Source organism: Heliangelus exortis, chromosome 8 (genome assembly GCF_036169615.1).
Source record: "Heliangelus exortis chromosome 8, bHelExo1.hap1, whole genome shotgun sequence".
In the NCBI taxonomy this organism is placed as follows: Eukaryota; Metazoa; Chordata; class Aves; order Apodiformes; family Trochilidae; genus Heliangelus; species Heliangelus exortis.
The window spans coordinates 23011986-23029842 of NC_092429.1; the positions used below are offsets into that span (position 1 = coordinate 23011986).

General features: G+C 35.6%; 1 protein-coding gene across 8 annotated transcripts in view; it reads left to right on the forward strand.

The window, feature by feature from the left end:
- Positions 1 to 17857, forward strand: part of KCNT2 (potassium sodium-activated channel subfamily T member 2) — a 124849-nt gene that overhangs the window by 21119 nt on the left and 85873 nt on the right. For all 8 annotated transcript variants that reach the window (XM_071751060.1, XM_071751061.1, XM_071751066.1 and 5 more), the window contains exons 2-3: positions 8420 to 8499; positions 16073 to 16172. In XM_071751060.1, coding sequence (XP_071607161.1) covers positions 8420 to 8499; positions 16073 to 16172 — 180 coding nt within the window. The remainder of the gene's footprint in view (positions 1 to 8419; positions 8500 to 16072; positions 16173 to 17857) is intronic.

Consider the following 17857-nt stretch of genomic DNA (forward strand, 5'->3'; position numbering starts at 1 on the left):
TACACTGTGTAATTGAAATGGCTAGAAAAGTGCTTAATTTTGGGAGAAAATAGTATTTAAATATTTAAAGCAATAGGGAAATATCTAGTTTGAATATTTTTACTATTTCATTATCTTAACTCAAAGTGAAAAGAATATTTGCATTGATCTAAGTGGGCATTGTATCAGACCAACTAAGAATCTGGCTCTGTGTTTCAGGTAATATATTAATGAGTGATATTTAAAATTGTATTTTACAATTGATCGTGTGACACTTAAAAAATGACAAATTGGGATTAACCTACAAGTATTTTTGTGTTCTTTTTATTGATTTTTCTTCTCTCCATCTGCTCTTTTTTCTTTCTCCCTTCTGCTGCTTTTTCATAATACTAAATTTTAATTCATTTTTGAAATAAAAATAAAACCGAGATAAGCAATCTAATCTGTGAGGATACCATGTATGAAAAGCTCTCAGCTTTGTTCTGATTGTCATGTTTGAAAGATGCAGTCCTGAGAAATAAGAAAGAAGAAATTAACTTGGAAAAAAACAGTATAAAAGCCAGAAAAGAAAAGTCAGATACATTTGTCTTACAGATGAGAATTAGAGTTTAAGTGAACAGCAGTTTGGATTTCTCTGGTAATTGGAGGCCACCTCGAGTCACTTGAAAAGGACCAATTCAAGAATAGTGTTTGCTCAGCATTTCCTTAAAGTCAGGGTATTCTGGGGTCATTCTTCCTCACATTAAACATGAGACCTCTGGCCACATAGTGTTGGGTAGTTGGGGTTTTTTTTTCTGCTTTAAGCCCTAAACTGCTACACAAACACACAAAAGAGAAAATAAAACCCACTTATTTTGGCTTATTTAATATCATAGAGATGACAACATCTGCCAGGACAGTTTAAAGTTTCTGTTTATCTGAGCATCTGTTTCTATCTTTGTCTGGATGATCTCTATGAAAATGTCCCTTACAGTGTTTAGCTGCTTGATTTTAGTGTTAAATGGGGAGCATTCAAACTGAATCCAAACTTTTAAAAATAAAATTAACAGAGAAATAACATCACTGTTGGAAGTGTCAGAGTAGGAGTGATACAACTCCATCACTGCCATCCATCTATTTTGAACATAGACTTAATAGTTTTACACCTCCCAGCTTTTGTGTCATCAGCAAACTTGCTGAGAAGACACTGTCCCATCATCAAGGTCATTGATAAAGATGTTGAACAGGACTGAACCCAGCACTGATCCTCGGAGGACTCCAGTAGTCACAGGTCTCCATCTGGACTCTGTGCCATTGGTCACCACTCTTTGGGCTCTATTCTGTAGCCAGTTCTTAGTCCATCTCACTGTGGATTCTTCCATCCCACATTTCCTGAGCTTGCTCACGAGGGTGTTATGGGACACTGTGTCAAAAGCCTTGCTAAGGTCAAGACAGACTACATGCACTGCTCTCCCTGCATCTGCTCATTCACTCACAACACCACAGAAGGCTATCACATGAGTCAAGCATGGTTTGCCCTTGGTAAATCCACGCTGACTACTCCTGATAAACTTCTCTTCCATGTGCTTAGAGATGGCCTCCAGAATGAGACCATCAGAATGAAACTCCATCATTTTTCCAGGAATGAAGGGGAGGCTGGCTGGTCTGTAGTTGTCTGGATCTTCCTTCTTGCCCTTTTTAAGGATTGGAGTGACACTGGCTTTCCTCCAGACCTCAGGCACCTCTCCTGTTTGCCATGATCTTTCAAGAATGATGGAGAGTGGTAGGGTGATAACACCAGCAGTGCTCTCAACACTTTTGGGTGCATCCCATCAGGACCCATGGGCTTGTGTATATTCAGTTTGAATAACTCATATCTAACCCAGTCCTCACTGACCAGTGGTCAATGGGAACCAGTGGTTCAGGAGAACCAGTCTTCTCTCCTCCAGGCTTTCTTACATCCAGGACCTGGAGTTCACAAGGTCTTAGGAATAAAGACTGGAGCAAAGAAGGCATTCAGCAACACTGCCTTCCCTGAATCCTTTGTTATCAGGGCTCCTGCTCCATTTATCAGTTCAGTTCACATTTTCCCTGTTCTTCCTTTTACTACTGATATATTTGAAGAAGTGCTTCTTGTTTCCTTTTACTTCCTCTGCTAGCTTGAGGGCTTTGGCCTTTCCTGTTGCCTTCTTACATGCTCTGACAACATCCCTATAGAGATGTGAATTTCTTTCTTCTATGAGACTTTCTGCAAAAGTTCCTTGTTGATCCATGCAGGCCTCTTACCACCTCTACCCGATTTTTTACTCAAGGGAATGCACCTATCTTGGGCTTGAAGGAAGTGGTATTCAAAAACTGACCAACTTTCTTGGGCTCCCTTCCCTTCCAGAGTCTTAGCCCATGGGATTCTTGGAACTAGAATTGTCCTCCCTCTAAGGCAGTTTCATTACTGATGAATCACCATGTGTGCTGTTGCCTTTCATAGCAAAGAAACTTTCCCTTGAAAGCAAAATTAAATGTTTGTTGAATGGTAAAGAGAAAAATTGGTATAGAAAAGTAATCTGAGGAAACCCAGAGGGAAATCTTGGTGAACAGAAATCAAATTTGAGCAGAAAAAAATGAAGATATGGTAGATTGTAATAGGGTACTGCATCTTTTGCTCCCAACATTCTGATACACAGTTAAATCCAAGCTGACAGTGATGGAAAGGTATTATAAGAGTCTGACTATTATTTAAAAAGTTTGTTTCCCATCTCTTTTTGACAAGTAGTTGCCAACATTTTAAAACAACTGAAAGAACAATCAGGTATGTTTAATAGGCACATCTTCCTTGTGTGGTGTTTTGTTTTGTTTTTTTTTTTTCCAAAATTTAGCTTCAAAGCTCACTATTTCTTAATGCATCATTCACATTTGATTTATTAACTTTCTAACCTTAAGCAATAGATTTGCAACAGGAAAGTGCATTTGCAGTAAAAGCCAAGTGTGTGGTATTTGCAGGGCCACTAAAATGGAGAGGGAGATTGCTCTGGGATTTCTTTTCCCCATAGTAAACATTTTTTTTTTTAAAGTTTCTAATGAGAACGAATACAGAGTGCAAATTCATTTTTTATTTCTGCACCATTACTAGAATGGTGAATTTGTCACTGGGTCTCATGTGTGCAGGACTGAGATGATAATTTTCTTTTTAAATTTGCAAGACTGTTCGTGGGGGATTTTTATACGAAGTATTATTATTTGATTGAAAAGCATGCATACTGCCCACCACTAAAACTCAGTCACTTGCTGTCAGTCTTCCCTTAAAACTTTACCCTCAAAGGAATGAAAAAAAATGAAGAGACTTTGCACATAATAAAGGTTTAAAAAAATGTCATTTCTTATCTCTATTGCTGTAACATTAAATTGCTGCCACAGATCTCTATGTGTTTCACAAAGATAGTTTATATAACTGTCCTGATTGTAAAAAGGAAGGGATCAAAATCCAATTTTAAAATATATTTCTACTAACAAAAAGTTATATGTGTATACTGTTTAAATTGTGAGGAAGAAAACTTTAAGGGCTGAAATGTTTAACATTTTCACTCTTGAACAATTAAGTAAGGAAAAAGCTTGCTTTCACATAGAAAATAGACTCTTGTGGATGCAGGTGCTAATTTTTACTTTGTGCAGCCTGAAAAATTCAGTTTGGTCTAATTTCTGATGCAGTCTTGCATTTGTTTCAATCAAAATAAGGAGGACCTACTGGAAGGATACAGTAAAAAGAGTTTGACTACAGTTCTAATCTGCAAGGTTATTTATGCATAATTGATCCTTTAACTTTTGACTAAGCTGAACTCAGATCATGCTATTTCAATCTTCCTTAATATAAGGAATTTTTACAGTGATTCTGATAGCACTTGGTCTCTATAAACCCCTTAGGTATGGTAATGTCCAGCTACATACTCAGACAAATACAGGTATGTCTAGAAAAGCCTAATTAGATAGATTAACCTGATTTAGAAGGTAACTTCTAAAGAAGTATTCCTGGAGAAAGAAAGGAAGAAAAGGAACGCCCTGGTACTTATTTCACTGTTGAGATGATGAAACACTTCTTTGTTACATGATGCTACAGATGAGAACTGTAGTCAAACTTTGTACCAGACAATTACACTGCTTAAGGTATTCCAGAGGAGAATTTAGTTTGGGAAAATAAAAAGATAATAGGTAATCCTGCATATTACAAGGCAGTTATTAGAAGGTATGGAACCTGTGTTCTGTACTGTACATTCACAATACTATAAAGAATCTACAAGACAATATTATATGAACACATTTCTGCAGAGATCTTAAAAATATTCTTTAGTTTACTCACAATAAATAAAATTCCCTATTAGAAAAAGACCTTATACCTGTCCCTTTTAGTTATTCTACAATTGTTCACTTGTTAGAAATCACCTTTAAAAAAAATTCAAGGCCATATTGCAAATGTATTTCATCAGCATGATAAACAGCTTCGGGAAGGATGTAGCTTTTAAAGACTATAAAGTACCCAGAAAAATGCTGAGGTCATGATCTTCACAACACTCTCCTGTCATGATCACACTACAAGAAAGCACTACCAAATTCTTTATGAAGCTAAACAAGTCAAAATTGAGTATTTCAGAACCTACACAACTTTAGAAAGAAGAGAGCTACTATCCAAGAAAGTCATCTTTAAAATATGTTCATCTTTGACTAAAGACTAAGAAAAAAATGCCCATTTAGGTTTTTTTGGAATAGAATAAGCTCTGACAATAGAACTTCCACTTAGCACTTCAAAAGCTTCATTTTTAAGCATCTGTCTACACCCTACATAATAAACTTTCAGGTTTGAAATATAACTGGATTTCGCATATATTGAATTGGCCAGTAAAAAATATTGTATCTATATTACACAAAATACTATGTTTGATCATCAAACACTTCTGTCCTAATCCCCATCCTCAAGGAATAGTGTTTTAATCTTTGAGCTGGAGTATTATTTTGGTCAGGGTGAACTGAAGTACAACTGTATTGCAGAGAGATAAAAAATCATACAGCACAAGTTGTTTAAACTACACTTTGGAATGACTTACACTAGAAATATAGAACAGAACCAAGCCTATTCCATTGGTCAGATGATCTGCATACACGTATGGTATCACTCTGTGCAGCATGTGTGCCATTTCATCAAAGCCATTTGGTTGGAAACAAATTCCAACTATTATTTATCCAGCAACAGAGCAATCAAGTTTTATATAAGTGTGTGGTGACGAATTTCACTCACTCACATGAAACGTAATCAAGTTAATAAGTCAAAAATAAAAGCCTGTTCAAGCACAACACTACGACTAAAGCTCCTAATTTATCTTAGTATTGCAAAAAAGGATCAGAATTTGGGTTAAGTTCCTGAAATACTCCTTTTCTAGGTTACACTTCATAGTGGGAAAAAGACATTAATCATAGCAAATACTTGAGGTAAAATTTTAATTTAGAGATTACAGCAAAGTAATTCAGTATTCAAGTAGAACTGTAATTCAAGCAGAATGAATATTGTCTTTAAAAATAAAAGGCAGAGTATTGGGAATGAATCTGGAGGTTTCTATCCTTGTCCCTGACAGTGGTTCCTTCAGCCACACATTCTTAGCTTTACTCAGTAAATAGTAACCTTCAAGTAAAATAGTCTGGTAGCCAGAGTATCATGGAAGTGTACATTGATTATAGATGCTTGATTATATACTTCCTGCAAATGTAGAAGGCCAGTACAGTCTTGATTTGTTTAAAAAAGTCAGGGAAAGGTGAAGGAGGAGTTGAGGCACAGGAGTGGTGTTAGCAGCATTCATAATCCATTTTGCCATGGAAACTGCTGCACTGTAGAATCCCAGTCTACTGTAAGCACAGGTTGCTAAGGAAGGGGAAGTAGACAGCTCTTAGAAGGCTATCAGAGCAGTTCATAATGGTAGTTATAGGAGGGTGATTAGCTCCCACATCCTCTTTCCTCATCATTAAATCATGGCTTACTCTTAACATGTTGTTCTTTCATGAAAAGTGACAACCGTAATTTTCTTACTGAAAAATCTGAAAGATTAGTTTAAAATGTGTAAAGAGATCACTGATATTGTGCTCTTTGAAAATAACATGCCTTGCTTTGGTAGCTTGTGCCCCTTTGTTTACACACTCAATTATGTCCTTGAAGATCAAGTATGTACACTTAGAATGTACAACTCCCAAATCAAGGGAAATGTTTCCTACTAAAACTGTCACTGCATGAATGGCAGTGAGTACCTTGTGAAATGGGCAAAAAATTACTGGGACAAAGCTGAGGCCCTCCCCAAACCCTCTCACCTACTGATTAACCCCTGGACATGATTCTTTAACTTGCTTTAAGATTATCAGCTATCTAAATTGTACTTCTGTTAATGGCAACAACTCCTGCAGTTTTTAACAGCACAACACTTACTCTTTATTTAAGCTCAGTGAAAGCCCAGAAACAAGTTGCTCTTTATCCAATGGGCTTTTCCCATTTTTTTTGCAGCTGTTTCCCTGTTTGATGCAGCTTCCAGGGCATTCCTCTAGGCCCAAGCTTTTTTGAAATACACAGTTACAGCTATTCTTAGTTTAAAAAGCAGCAGACAGGTGGGTTCTTACTCTTCAATTCCAACTCTGTAAAGACCTTACCACAGAAATAGAGCCAGATAAGGCAGAAAAGCTGGTCTAGGGAAGTGGTTGCTCTTGCCCCTGTGTCAAGCATGTAATTGCTCAGAAAGATATTGAAAATTCTGAAAAAAAGATTATGGTTTTGCTACCTGTGAATAGGAAGCAGTGCAACTTTTCATTCTGCAAGAAACACTACAATAAACCACACCTAAGCTAAGTGACTGGCTAAAATTAAATGACCTCACTAAATGTGTCAAGAGAACAGTCTTTTTATGATGTGCTGACCCTGTCCTACAAAGCTATATGCCTAAACCTGTGGTAATAAGTATGCAAGCATGAGAAAGCCACATTACTTGAGGTGCTATCCACTCTGGGTCCATAAGTGAATCTTCCAGTTCCAAGAGGGTACAGAAATAGATATTATTAGGAAAGTATTTGAGGAGAAGAGACACTGTAAATAACATTAAATGATACAATAAGTGTTTCAGCAAAGGCTTCACATGTGAAAAGGGAAAATCTAAAGTCAGATTAAAACACAGATTGAAACACATCACTGTACATATAGAGACAAGGAATTATAGTACTTTTATTTGATGAATGAATGATAACTGGAAAGAAATTCTCAAATAAAGTATGCCTATGAACAGAAAAGGTATGTGCAATGGTATATAATGGAAGTGAGAAGGAAGTGACTCACTTTTCTGATATCACTTTATTGTTCAGCAATAGTAGTTCTCAAACTGAGGACTGACTTCTCAAGAAAGCACAGAAATTGTGCTGTGTAAAGTGATTCATTGCTGCAGGAGAATTGGGATTGGTGAAGGAGATTCACTCAGTTGAGTGGAAATGGAACTAATGCTGCACTCACCCTGCAGCAAGCAGGGCAACTCCACAACCCCAGAATGTCCTAAGTTTTTCTGTACACGTCACGCACACCTTTTCCCCTTGCCAGCCTCTGCAACAGTTTTCCTCCCTGTCTAGTCAGTACAACTATTACATGAGTTCTACTCAGACTGAATTAAGGGACAGAAACATGAAAAACATCCTCACAAATCTGGGGGGAAGGGAGGAAGAAAAGATGTTACTGTTGCTTTAATATAATTAGGGAGGGATTTTATTTTCTGTACAATTTTGTGTGACTGCAATATAACTTAGCTTTCAGGTATCAGTATTTCATTGCAAAATAAACAAAATTCAGAGAGGGTGGCTTGTTTCTTGCCTGAGAATTTGATAAAAGGTAAACACAAGCATTCATATCTCAGCTTAGCATTCAGTTGTTTAACAGATATATGAACAGGACAGGAAAAAGAGAATCTTTAAAATATCAATTTTACAGGACAGGAGTTAAAGTGAGATGGAAGATTTAATCTGAACATCAAGAAATCTTATAAGAATGCAGATATGAAAATACTCATCCAATGACAATACCAAAACCATAGATGCTTCTGATTTTGCAGCTCATGTAGAGTATTATATAGTATGAAAATGACCTGCATGTAAAGGGGATAAAAGAAATAATTGCTTTAGCATCTTGTTTCTGGGGGTTTTTTTTTGTAGGTTTGTTTTGGTTTTTTTGAGGGGTGTGTGTGTGTTTGGGGGTTTTTTGTTTTTGTTTGGTTTTAGTTTTTTGTTTGTTTTGGTTTGGATTTTCTTTTATGTTTAACCTCTTAATATTAATCATTCAAATTCAAGTGAGCTTTTGGCTGAACGCTCTATATATAAATAACAGATGATTAGGAAAATAAATTATTTTGAAAAATATAATAAAGTATCATTCATATTCAATTCTAATTTTCCTTTTATATTTCAGGGTGCAAGTTGAATTCTATATGAATGAAAATACATTTAAGGAGAGACTAAAGCTCTTCTTCATCAAAAACCAAAGATCAAGTAAGCAGCTGAATTAATTTCTGTTAAGCATTATCATAGTTTGAGTAGAATACAGTTTCATTGGAGGTAACAGCAAAGTTATAATTATTTTATTCAGAGATAAAATTTCACCCTGTAGAGGCATCAGTTTTCAGTATTAATAAAAACTTGAAATTATTATTTTAAACTTAAACCCAATATACATGTTTTGTAGGGTCAAACATTTAGTGGCAGGATTTTATTTCTGTATTGTGATGAAGGTGACTGATCTGCATGGATCTGACATTGCAATGCTCATTGACAAGTCATGACTTTGTTCCTCCATCACCTTAGAGGCTTCTTTGGTTTCCCAGCTATAAAGCTGCAGAAGTGCCTAGCTTGTTGAAATGTTCACTTTTATTAAGTATTCCTAAATAAATTTCAAACTTGAGCTGTACTGACAAAAAGACCCAAACCAAACCAACCAACAACAAGAAAACCCCCATAATCTGTAAAGGAAACTAACAGGGAGGATTTACCTCCTCTTCAATGTGGTATTTCAGAAATGTAGTCCTCATCTTTAATCTAATTATTGATACCTTCATTGGCATGTGCACTTAAATTCATAGCTCATCATAGAAGGTGATGTGGAGGAACTAAGATGTTAATCTTTTTATAAATATCTGTGCACTTGGTCCAAGGGGATGGAAGAACTGTGCAATATCAAATCTTGATTAAACCAATGGAGTTAATAGCTGAGAAGAGTAGCAATTGACCTAAATTTTCATCTGGGTATCAGGATTGTATTTACCTCCATTTGTCCTACATCTGTAAAGAAGTAAAATTAAAATAACTTAAAGCTTTTAAAATAGAAAGAATAAATTTCAGTCTTTGGTAATACACTTAAAATGGTTTTGTGGCTTTGTGTCTGGGAAAGGACAGAAAGGAAAGAAGTAAAAAAAAAAAAAAATTTACCTTTTTGGTGTCCCAGTCTGAAAAACCACAGACAAACAGAATTTGGGAGACTAGATCAAGTTTTAAGGATAAAACCTTCTGTCTTATCTTAAGGGTAAGGCAGACCTTCTGTCTGCAAGAGCTTGTATTAAATAAATACTAGCTTTACATATCACAGAAAATTATCTCTTTATTGGCTAAGCTTTAACTTTTCCTAAGCCCAAAAGAAAAATAAGACCAAACAAAAAAACCCGAAGAAGCACTGTACTGTGAAAAACAGATATTTTTAATTTCAGCTTTGAAATTGTTTTCTGAGTTCCAGATGGAGAATGGGGTTTAATAAGGCTGCTAGGGTTTCATCATGAGGAAATCTATTACACTTATGCAGATACACAGGGAAAAATTAATGTTAATTCGGGTGCCCAAGTAGCTTAGAAAGCAGAGGGCCAACTCAGCTAGAAAATATCTGGATAGCCTTCAGAGTATCTTCTTGTCTAAACTTCAGATAGAACATAGGTTGGGGTTTTTTTTCACATTATTATACATTTAACTAGATTTGATTGGTAAATCAGTTATGTAATTACAATATTTTTCTTAAAAAGTTTCTTATTCTGTATTAGCACAATTTGGAGCTCTCTTGCTGCATTTTGGTCAATAAGAAAGAACATGCACAAAAACTCACTATGCATAGAACAAAGAAAGGAGAACAATTTCATACTCTGTTTTATGTTTACACATCTAATTGTGTTGCAAAGAATAAATTTTTGCTCATGCATTTTTCTACGTAGGTTGTTTTAATCTCCTCCATGGAGATTAAAAAAAATATCTATACACAGTCCTGGGCAACCAGCTCTAGGTAAACCTACTTGAGCAGAGCTGTTGGACAGAATTACCTCTGGAGGTTCCTTAAAACCTCAAACATTCTGTGATTCCTGTTCAAGATAAAAAAGTTAAACTAGATTTACAATTTAAAATTAAATAATTGAACTAAAACTTCTGAAATTGTTTTAGCTTTCTACTTTTCTCCCTTTAACTTTTCATGTCTTTATATCTTTATAGCATTTGACTCCTAACATTACTGATATAGTGTATAATAGATTAAGACACAAATTTGAAAAATCATCCTAAATTTATGAATAGAGTTTTGAGGAGTTGTAAGCAATAAATAACATTTTTGTTCTTGATGTAGTCCACAAAATAGGGATTTGATGCATTGTTGTTTATTTGCTAAGAACTTGTATAACTGATCAAGTTATGACCCAACTCACAGTAAATCTCTCTTCACTGATAAGATGGGAAGGATCTGAATAGTACCTTCTTGCTTCAGATAAGTGAAAGTACTTTTTTTCCCTACTAAGATCTTAACAAGTTTAAAACATGCAAATATACAGGTACATATTTTGATGGCAGAAATACAGAGTTTGCACAGGTAAAACCAGATATATTTGTGATCATCAGCACAAAAAAACAGTAGTTGGTTCATTATTATGAATTCATGGCTATTCTTTTTCCAAGGGCATACCCTCAGGCTAAGCATATTATGGTATTTTTGTCATGAATTACTGTACTGGCACATCTCTGTTGAGTAAGTGTGATGTATGAGTCCAAAGAAGAGGAATGAAATGAAAGTTTTTTTGAAAAAAGCAAGAGATAGGGTAGGGCAGGAATTCTTAATTCATCCTACTGAAGATGGGTTCATGCTACAGACAAGTAGCACAACAACAACTTTCCTGTTTGGCTTGCTTGATGATTGCAGGGAAAATCCAGATTCTGATGAATTCTCTTACTCTGATACCATAAAGAACTAAGGTACAGTTTAACCAATTAATTGATGAACCAGTGAATGATTAACCAATGAAACCACAGAAATGAGTTCTTCCTGTAGACAACTGGTAGAGACACTGTCATTATGGGCACCTTATTTTTCTGACAGGGCCTCAGGAGAGAATTCTAAAGAAAACTAAGAGATGAGGCATGCTTTTTCCCACTGTTCAATTGTGCAGCCAGGTGACAAAACTGGAGAATTAGGGTGCTTACTGTATGAACAGGAGCACATGGCACAGGCATTTCCCAGTACAATCTCACACATTATCCAAGCACTGCTACTGGTTCTCAGGATACAAGAAACTTCACCAACAACTGTACATTAAACAAGGAAATTTTCAAGAGAAACAAGCAGGAAATAAACAAAATTCTTACAGTGTTGAATGGAAAAAAATAATCCCCACTGTGTTCAGAATTAGTAAATTCATTCAGACACTTCCTCATCTTATGCAGATCTTGGTTCTTGTCCAAATACTCCAGTCTCCAAAGCCCTGCTGCTAAGATGGTACCTGCCACTCACTGAAGTGTACTCATTCAATCCTCCACTGAAACTGAAGTAGATTCTGTTGCCCACGGGTATCAGGGAGCTGGTAAATAAAAATACTGCCCTTTAGATCCATGCTGGTACTCAGTGACAGCACTGAAAACCTTCCTTCACATACTAAAATGTAATTGCCATAATTAGAAAATAATTATCAGTTGTACCAGCAAGCTTTCAGATAGTATAACTAAACCAAATTAAAATATGTTCATCCAACAGTTTTTGCTAATCCTTAAGACTTCACAAGTGAATTTAACATGTTATGGTGTAATATTATGTGGTTTTGTTGTTCAGAGCAGTCAGCTCTAGAATTCATATGAATTTTTTACAGGATACTATTCTGATCTAAGTCACATACAGACTGGCAGCATAAAATACCAACTGTTTCATTCATTATCCTACTTTTGGAAGTATTTCTAGAAACTTAGAAAACAAGCCTCATCAACTTAGCTTCCACTCAGTCTTCTGCAAGCAAAGGTCTAATCGAGTTCAATGAATGCATGAAAAGCATTTTACAAGGGTGTCAGCCAGCATAAAAAAAAATTAAAAAAGAGAAAAAGATGACATATTGGTATGACTTACTTGTACTTGCCAAGACTAAACACTGCAATATCACAGCCTAAAATAAATCTCATGGGGAAAAAATAAGAGAAGCTTCAACTCAGTGAAGAGGGAAGAAAAGCTAGCCATCACTAGGATATAAATTATTACAGTATATTTTGGTCCAACTCCTCAAGCTAGATGATACTGAGATGGTTTTGCTAAAAACAATAAATAAAAATATTAGAGACTTGGGAGAAAGGAATAACACGAGGTGATTGTGAAATTGTCATCTGCTATCTCTGTCATTCTGGCTTTGATTTAAATCAGATCTCCAGATCTGAAAATCAGGCTCTGAAAATGCTTCTAAGGGAGACACCAAGAATTTATTAAAAAAATATGAAAGCTGCATTCAGTACTGGTGAAGTATAACATATCGCTCTGTACTCTGTGCAAAAATAGCAAATACTTGTTCAAACCAAGAAGGAAACATTAATTTTCATGTAGTTATATTTATTTCACAAAGCAAACAGATTTTGAACTGTTACCACCAGTTACTTCTTTTAAAGAAAAGAAGGGATGTTACACCATGGTTACATGGAAATGGTGAAATTTCAGTCTCATTAAACAGTAAGTAACTGGATAACAGTGCATGATTGATGGAGCTGAATATGAGTGTCAAGCATCAGTGGCAAAACATTGGGATATTCTGTGCAAATGACCCTGCTACTTGAACAATCTGTTTGTGAATGGAAAAATAGAAAGGAAGTCAAGCAGACCATGTTGCTCCACTGACAACATGTTAAACAGGGGACAAAAATAGTCAGGCAGCAAACAGAAATATGAAACACAGTGAAAAAGGAAAACCTATTTTAAGTGACTTCTCTACTGACTGCCCCCTCTTTCCCATACTTGAAATCCTAGATCTCCACGATAGTCTTCCAGCTCACAGGTGACATCCCCAACTATGAGGCTACAGAAGACTTTGACCAGAGAGAACACTTATTTGGTAGCCCTACATTAATTATTAAAACTTTTCCAGGGGTCACTAAATATGCTGCCTCTGACAGAGCATCCTATTTCTAAAGGCTGAGGTGTACAGGACTAGGAGAGGTGACATTCTGAAACAAGACAGATTTGAAGTCTGTTCTGTACTTATACTGCAATAACTGACCCATTCACACATGGCACACACCTTTATGATCAGTAAGACCGAAGTATTTTATAACCCAGTCCATGATATGCACCATATCTCTGTGTTAAGAGGAGCCCTTAGATAAATGCACATCTGTTGTGAAAACCCTGCCTTATATATTCTGTGGGAACCATTCCTGAGGAGATATCCAGAGCCTGAAGTCCTTTTAGGCACAGCCTGGAATACATCTCTGGAACTTAAATATTTGAACACTTCTTCCAGGAAGAAGATTTAAGAGTTTATGGCAGCAGACAGGAGTATGGGTTTCCTGTACTGAGGTAGTTTTTAATCAGAGAAGCACAATTTTCTGTAGGCATTTAAGCCAACAAATAATTTCAAATTATTGTTAGAAACCTGGCTGTTATCAATGCAGAAGTGTTTCACAACAAGATAAACACTGAGAAAGCTAAAAAACGAGAAACAAATAATAGACTTCTGTACTTATTTAAGGAAGTTAGAAAACACAAAATCGGTAAGGAAAAGAAAACCTTGTGGGCTTTTTTTGATTATTTGGGCTTAGGTGTTTTTTTGTTTGTTGGTTTAGTAACATTATCTACTCTTCCTGTAATATCCTAGTTGTTATAGCAACCATTCATACTCCACAAAAGGGTTAGTAAAGAAAAACAATTCCTGTTTTCTTCATCAACAGTTCAAAAAAGCCACACACAAAAAAAAACCAACCAAAAAAACCAAAAAACCACAACCCAAAAACCCGAGGTTTCTTTCTAGTCAAATATTCATATGAGAACATGCTTACTTACCTTCTACAACCTCTCCATCCATTTACTGATTCCTGCCCTTTGCCTATGTTGAGGAATAAATACTCTGTGTCTAATTACTCTTGATAGGGCAGCAGAAATCACCAGGTCAGTATTCACAAATCTTAATTGCCAGTAACAGCTGTGGGACCTTTCCTGGTAGGGACCACAGGATTTTAACCCCTAGTTTACAGTTGACAAATTGCTGTAAAAGTTCTCATGTGGTAACTTGTCAACTTCACAGTTTAAAGGAGCAAGTAGTGTTGTGTAACAAATCCTAAAATTTCTTTCAGCAGTTGGTAGAATATTTAAGAATTTATTTTCTAAATTTCTGTGTTTGCTATAGACCACATTTTCATGGGAGGGGAACTAGTAGATAAAAAAGGTGATTTATCAGTTTTAGCTGTAAGGTGTTCATTTGGAACTTAGGAGTGAGCAAAGTCAAAGAGCATGTAATATAACCATAAGATAATTATGATTTTTTCCTTAAAAAGGGAATGAATGCACAGAGCTTTGTGCTGTGTAGTGAAGCTGCAGAGCTGCTGATGTATTTGCACCACCACAATAAAAGGTACTATCTTTACTGTGACCAGGTGGCAGTGAAGTCACATCTGTGTAAGACTCAGTCAGTATTCTGCTCTGAACAGAAGAGTTCAGCCTGCAGAACTTCACAAGACTAAACAAAATCAATGCTTAAAGGGAGCTCCTTGCACTTAGCCAACTAACAGTTTTAAGTTAATTAGTGGACAAAATCTTAAAACCAAGAGTTAGATACAACAATGTACAATGGTAGAATTTAAAGGCTATTGAATTTAATAATTAAAATAGAGTTAAGTTCCATTTTAGTAGATAATGGCTCCTGTTAGCACTGAAATAATGTAGTAGAAGCAAATGAATGCCTTTAAAGGAATCCAGCTTCATTTTGTCGAATTACTATTTTGGGAAATACTGGAATTACTTGTGATAGTATTTGTGATGTATGCTTTCAGCTAGAACATTTCAATATTCACACTGTCTGTAGAACAAGTTGTTGATTCAGTTCAGTTGCGCATTCAGATGTTCTGTTGCGTGACTTTCAGATGTTCTGTTTCTTGGACACATAATTATGCAAAATCAGTTTTAAATAACCACAGTTTAATATTTTATAAATGGAGATAGTATTAATATATTCTATATGAGAAGCTACTGCATGAAGACTTTCAGATATTAATATTAATACTTGTCATTGGGTATCCTCTGCCTGTGGTTCTATGCCTTCTTCATGGCACTGTATCTCACATGTCAAATGCCAGATTTAGTTCTGTTTCCCTTTTCAAGGAAATGGACTTGCAAACCAAAAAAGATCCAAAGATGGCCTCAGGAAAGATGAATGACTTTCAAACATATGACTGTGGTAGTTATTTTGAGACTTTCAAGGGACTCTAGAGACTTTCAATACCTGTCTGAACACATTTCTGTGTGACCTATGTGATCCTGCTTTGGCAAGGGGGGTTGAAGTCCATGATCTCCTGAGGTTCCTTCCAACCCCTACTATTCTATGATTCTATAATTATCATTAAAATAGACTGAGCCTTAACCTAGAGAGTACTGGAAACTGGAAAAATGTGTTGTATGTGTATCTGACTGGCTTATTGTTAACGTTCTTCTGTATGATTCACAGATCATCCATATCAGGGACAGGTTACTGGCTAGATCAACCTTCTCTGTGTTGCATGGCTCTTCTAGTACATTTTAGTTCTACTGTAAAGGTGGATGAAACTGTAAAGAGCCTGAGTTTATTTCTGTGTTTTCTTTTAAAAATAGGTCTGAGAATACGATTATTCAATTTTTCTCTCAAACTGCTAAGCTGTTTCTTATACATAGTTCGTGTGCTCCTGGATGATCCTACACAAGGACTTGGATGGTAATAGTTTTTTATTATTTCTGCTCTCAAAGAAAACTTTAATGAATAAATGTTTGACATTCTCTCAACAGGGAGTTGGTTTTATGTCGTACAGATGTTTTGAAAGAATTATAAAGCTCATCTTACATTGTCAATGGAAACAAGAATCATAATAACGGGGTTTTTTTACTGCTAAAGTAACCCTGGCTATCTGCTTAGCCATAGCATCAGCCATAGCTGTACAAATTTATTTCTTTTAGTTGTACTATTACACGACACTTCTATGTATCATATTTATGCTTAAATATACAAAAATAAACTAGCAAATAATCTGGTTGCCAGTTTGTGTAACCATAATGTTAGGATTATACTTTTTTACTTAAATAATTTTATCTAAAAACCTAGATCACAAAACCAGATGAATACATGAAACTGAGGTTTCATGCTAGATGACACTGATGATAATTTTCTAGACCTCTGCTTTTACTAAAAACTTTGAAGAGAGGGAGACCAAAAGTACATTTTATACTCATAATGAGCTATGGTCATAATGCATGATTTTGCAGACCTGTAAATGTCAGTATGTTATTGTATACGGGTCACTGAGTACTCTGCTTTTAAAAGAAAAATCATGCATTGCACAATCAACCTCCCATTGCAGAAAATAATATATTAATAATTTATTCAGTCTTGTACTTCAGTTGTATTTGTATCCTGGATATATTGAATCTTCTCAATTCTAAATGCTTATCAGCATTTAGAATTTTATTAACTTGCTTGGTCTCACTTAATTTGATTCTGTTGGCCTTAAATACTAAAATAAACAAAAAAAAATACTGAAGCTTGGGTTGATAGAACCAGCACTTCTCACACAATGTTAGGCAAAGGAAAGTGTATGACTTCTAATTTCAGTATTTGAAAATCAGTTAAATATAATAAGGGTAATACTATAAAAAAGCTAGTGCACAGGAGACATGCTATATTATACAAGAATCAAATCCAAAGAAAAGTTTGTTAAAGAATATAAGCTTTAATCAGAAGTGCATGAGAGAATCAGGTGTGAATAGGAAGTACAGAAGATTCATTTGAGAGTTTTTTTGGTTGTTTGATGTAAGAAATTAGAATATCTGAAAAAGGGCCAGAAAAAAATATCTCCTTGGAAAACCAAGAACTGCAAAAAGCTATTTTTTGACTCCACATGTATCTGGAAATGTCTCTTCAAGGACAGGAAATGTGTGGGGAGAAAAGGAGCAGTAAAGACTTTGCTAAACTCGTAACAGTGATAGAGAAAATCCATCCTTACTCAGCGACTTGAAATTCTACAGCTGATGATCCTTTCTGGCATAAAGAAGTTGCTGATACTGTTTTGATACAAGAACTCACTAATGAGTTCATGTGAGTGTATTATCTGCAAGGCTATGTCTGGGTAGGGAGAACATATAAGAACAGACATACTTCAATACTTTTGTGTTCATATGGCAAGTTGCTGGGGTTTATTTTCTTCTTTTAAGAAGACTGTGTTGTGCAGTCTTCTTAATTTGCCAGTCCTTTCTGACAGGTTTGTTCCTTCAGTCATTAGCAGTTCACCAGCCAGAGTGTATTTATCTTCTCTGTATAGATCATTCCCATATACTGTGTTGTGTTACATTTAAGAGACTAATCAGTTTGTTCTATCTCTAACGTTTGACTGTCTGAGAAGCTTCAGT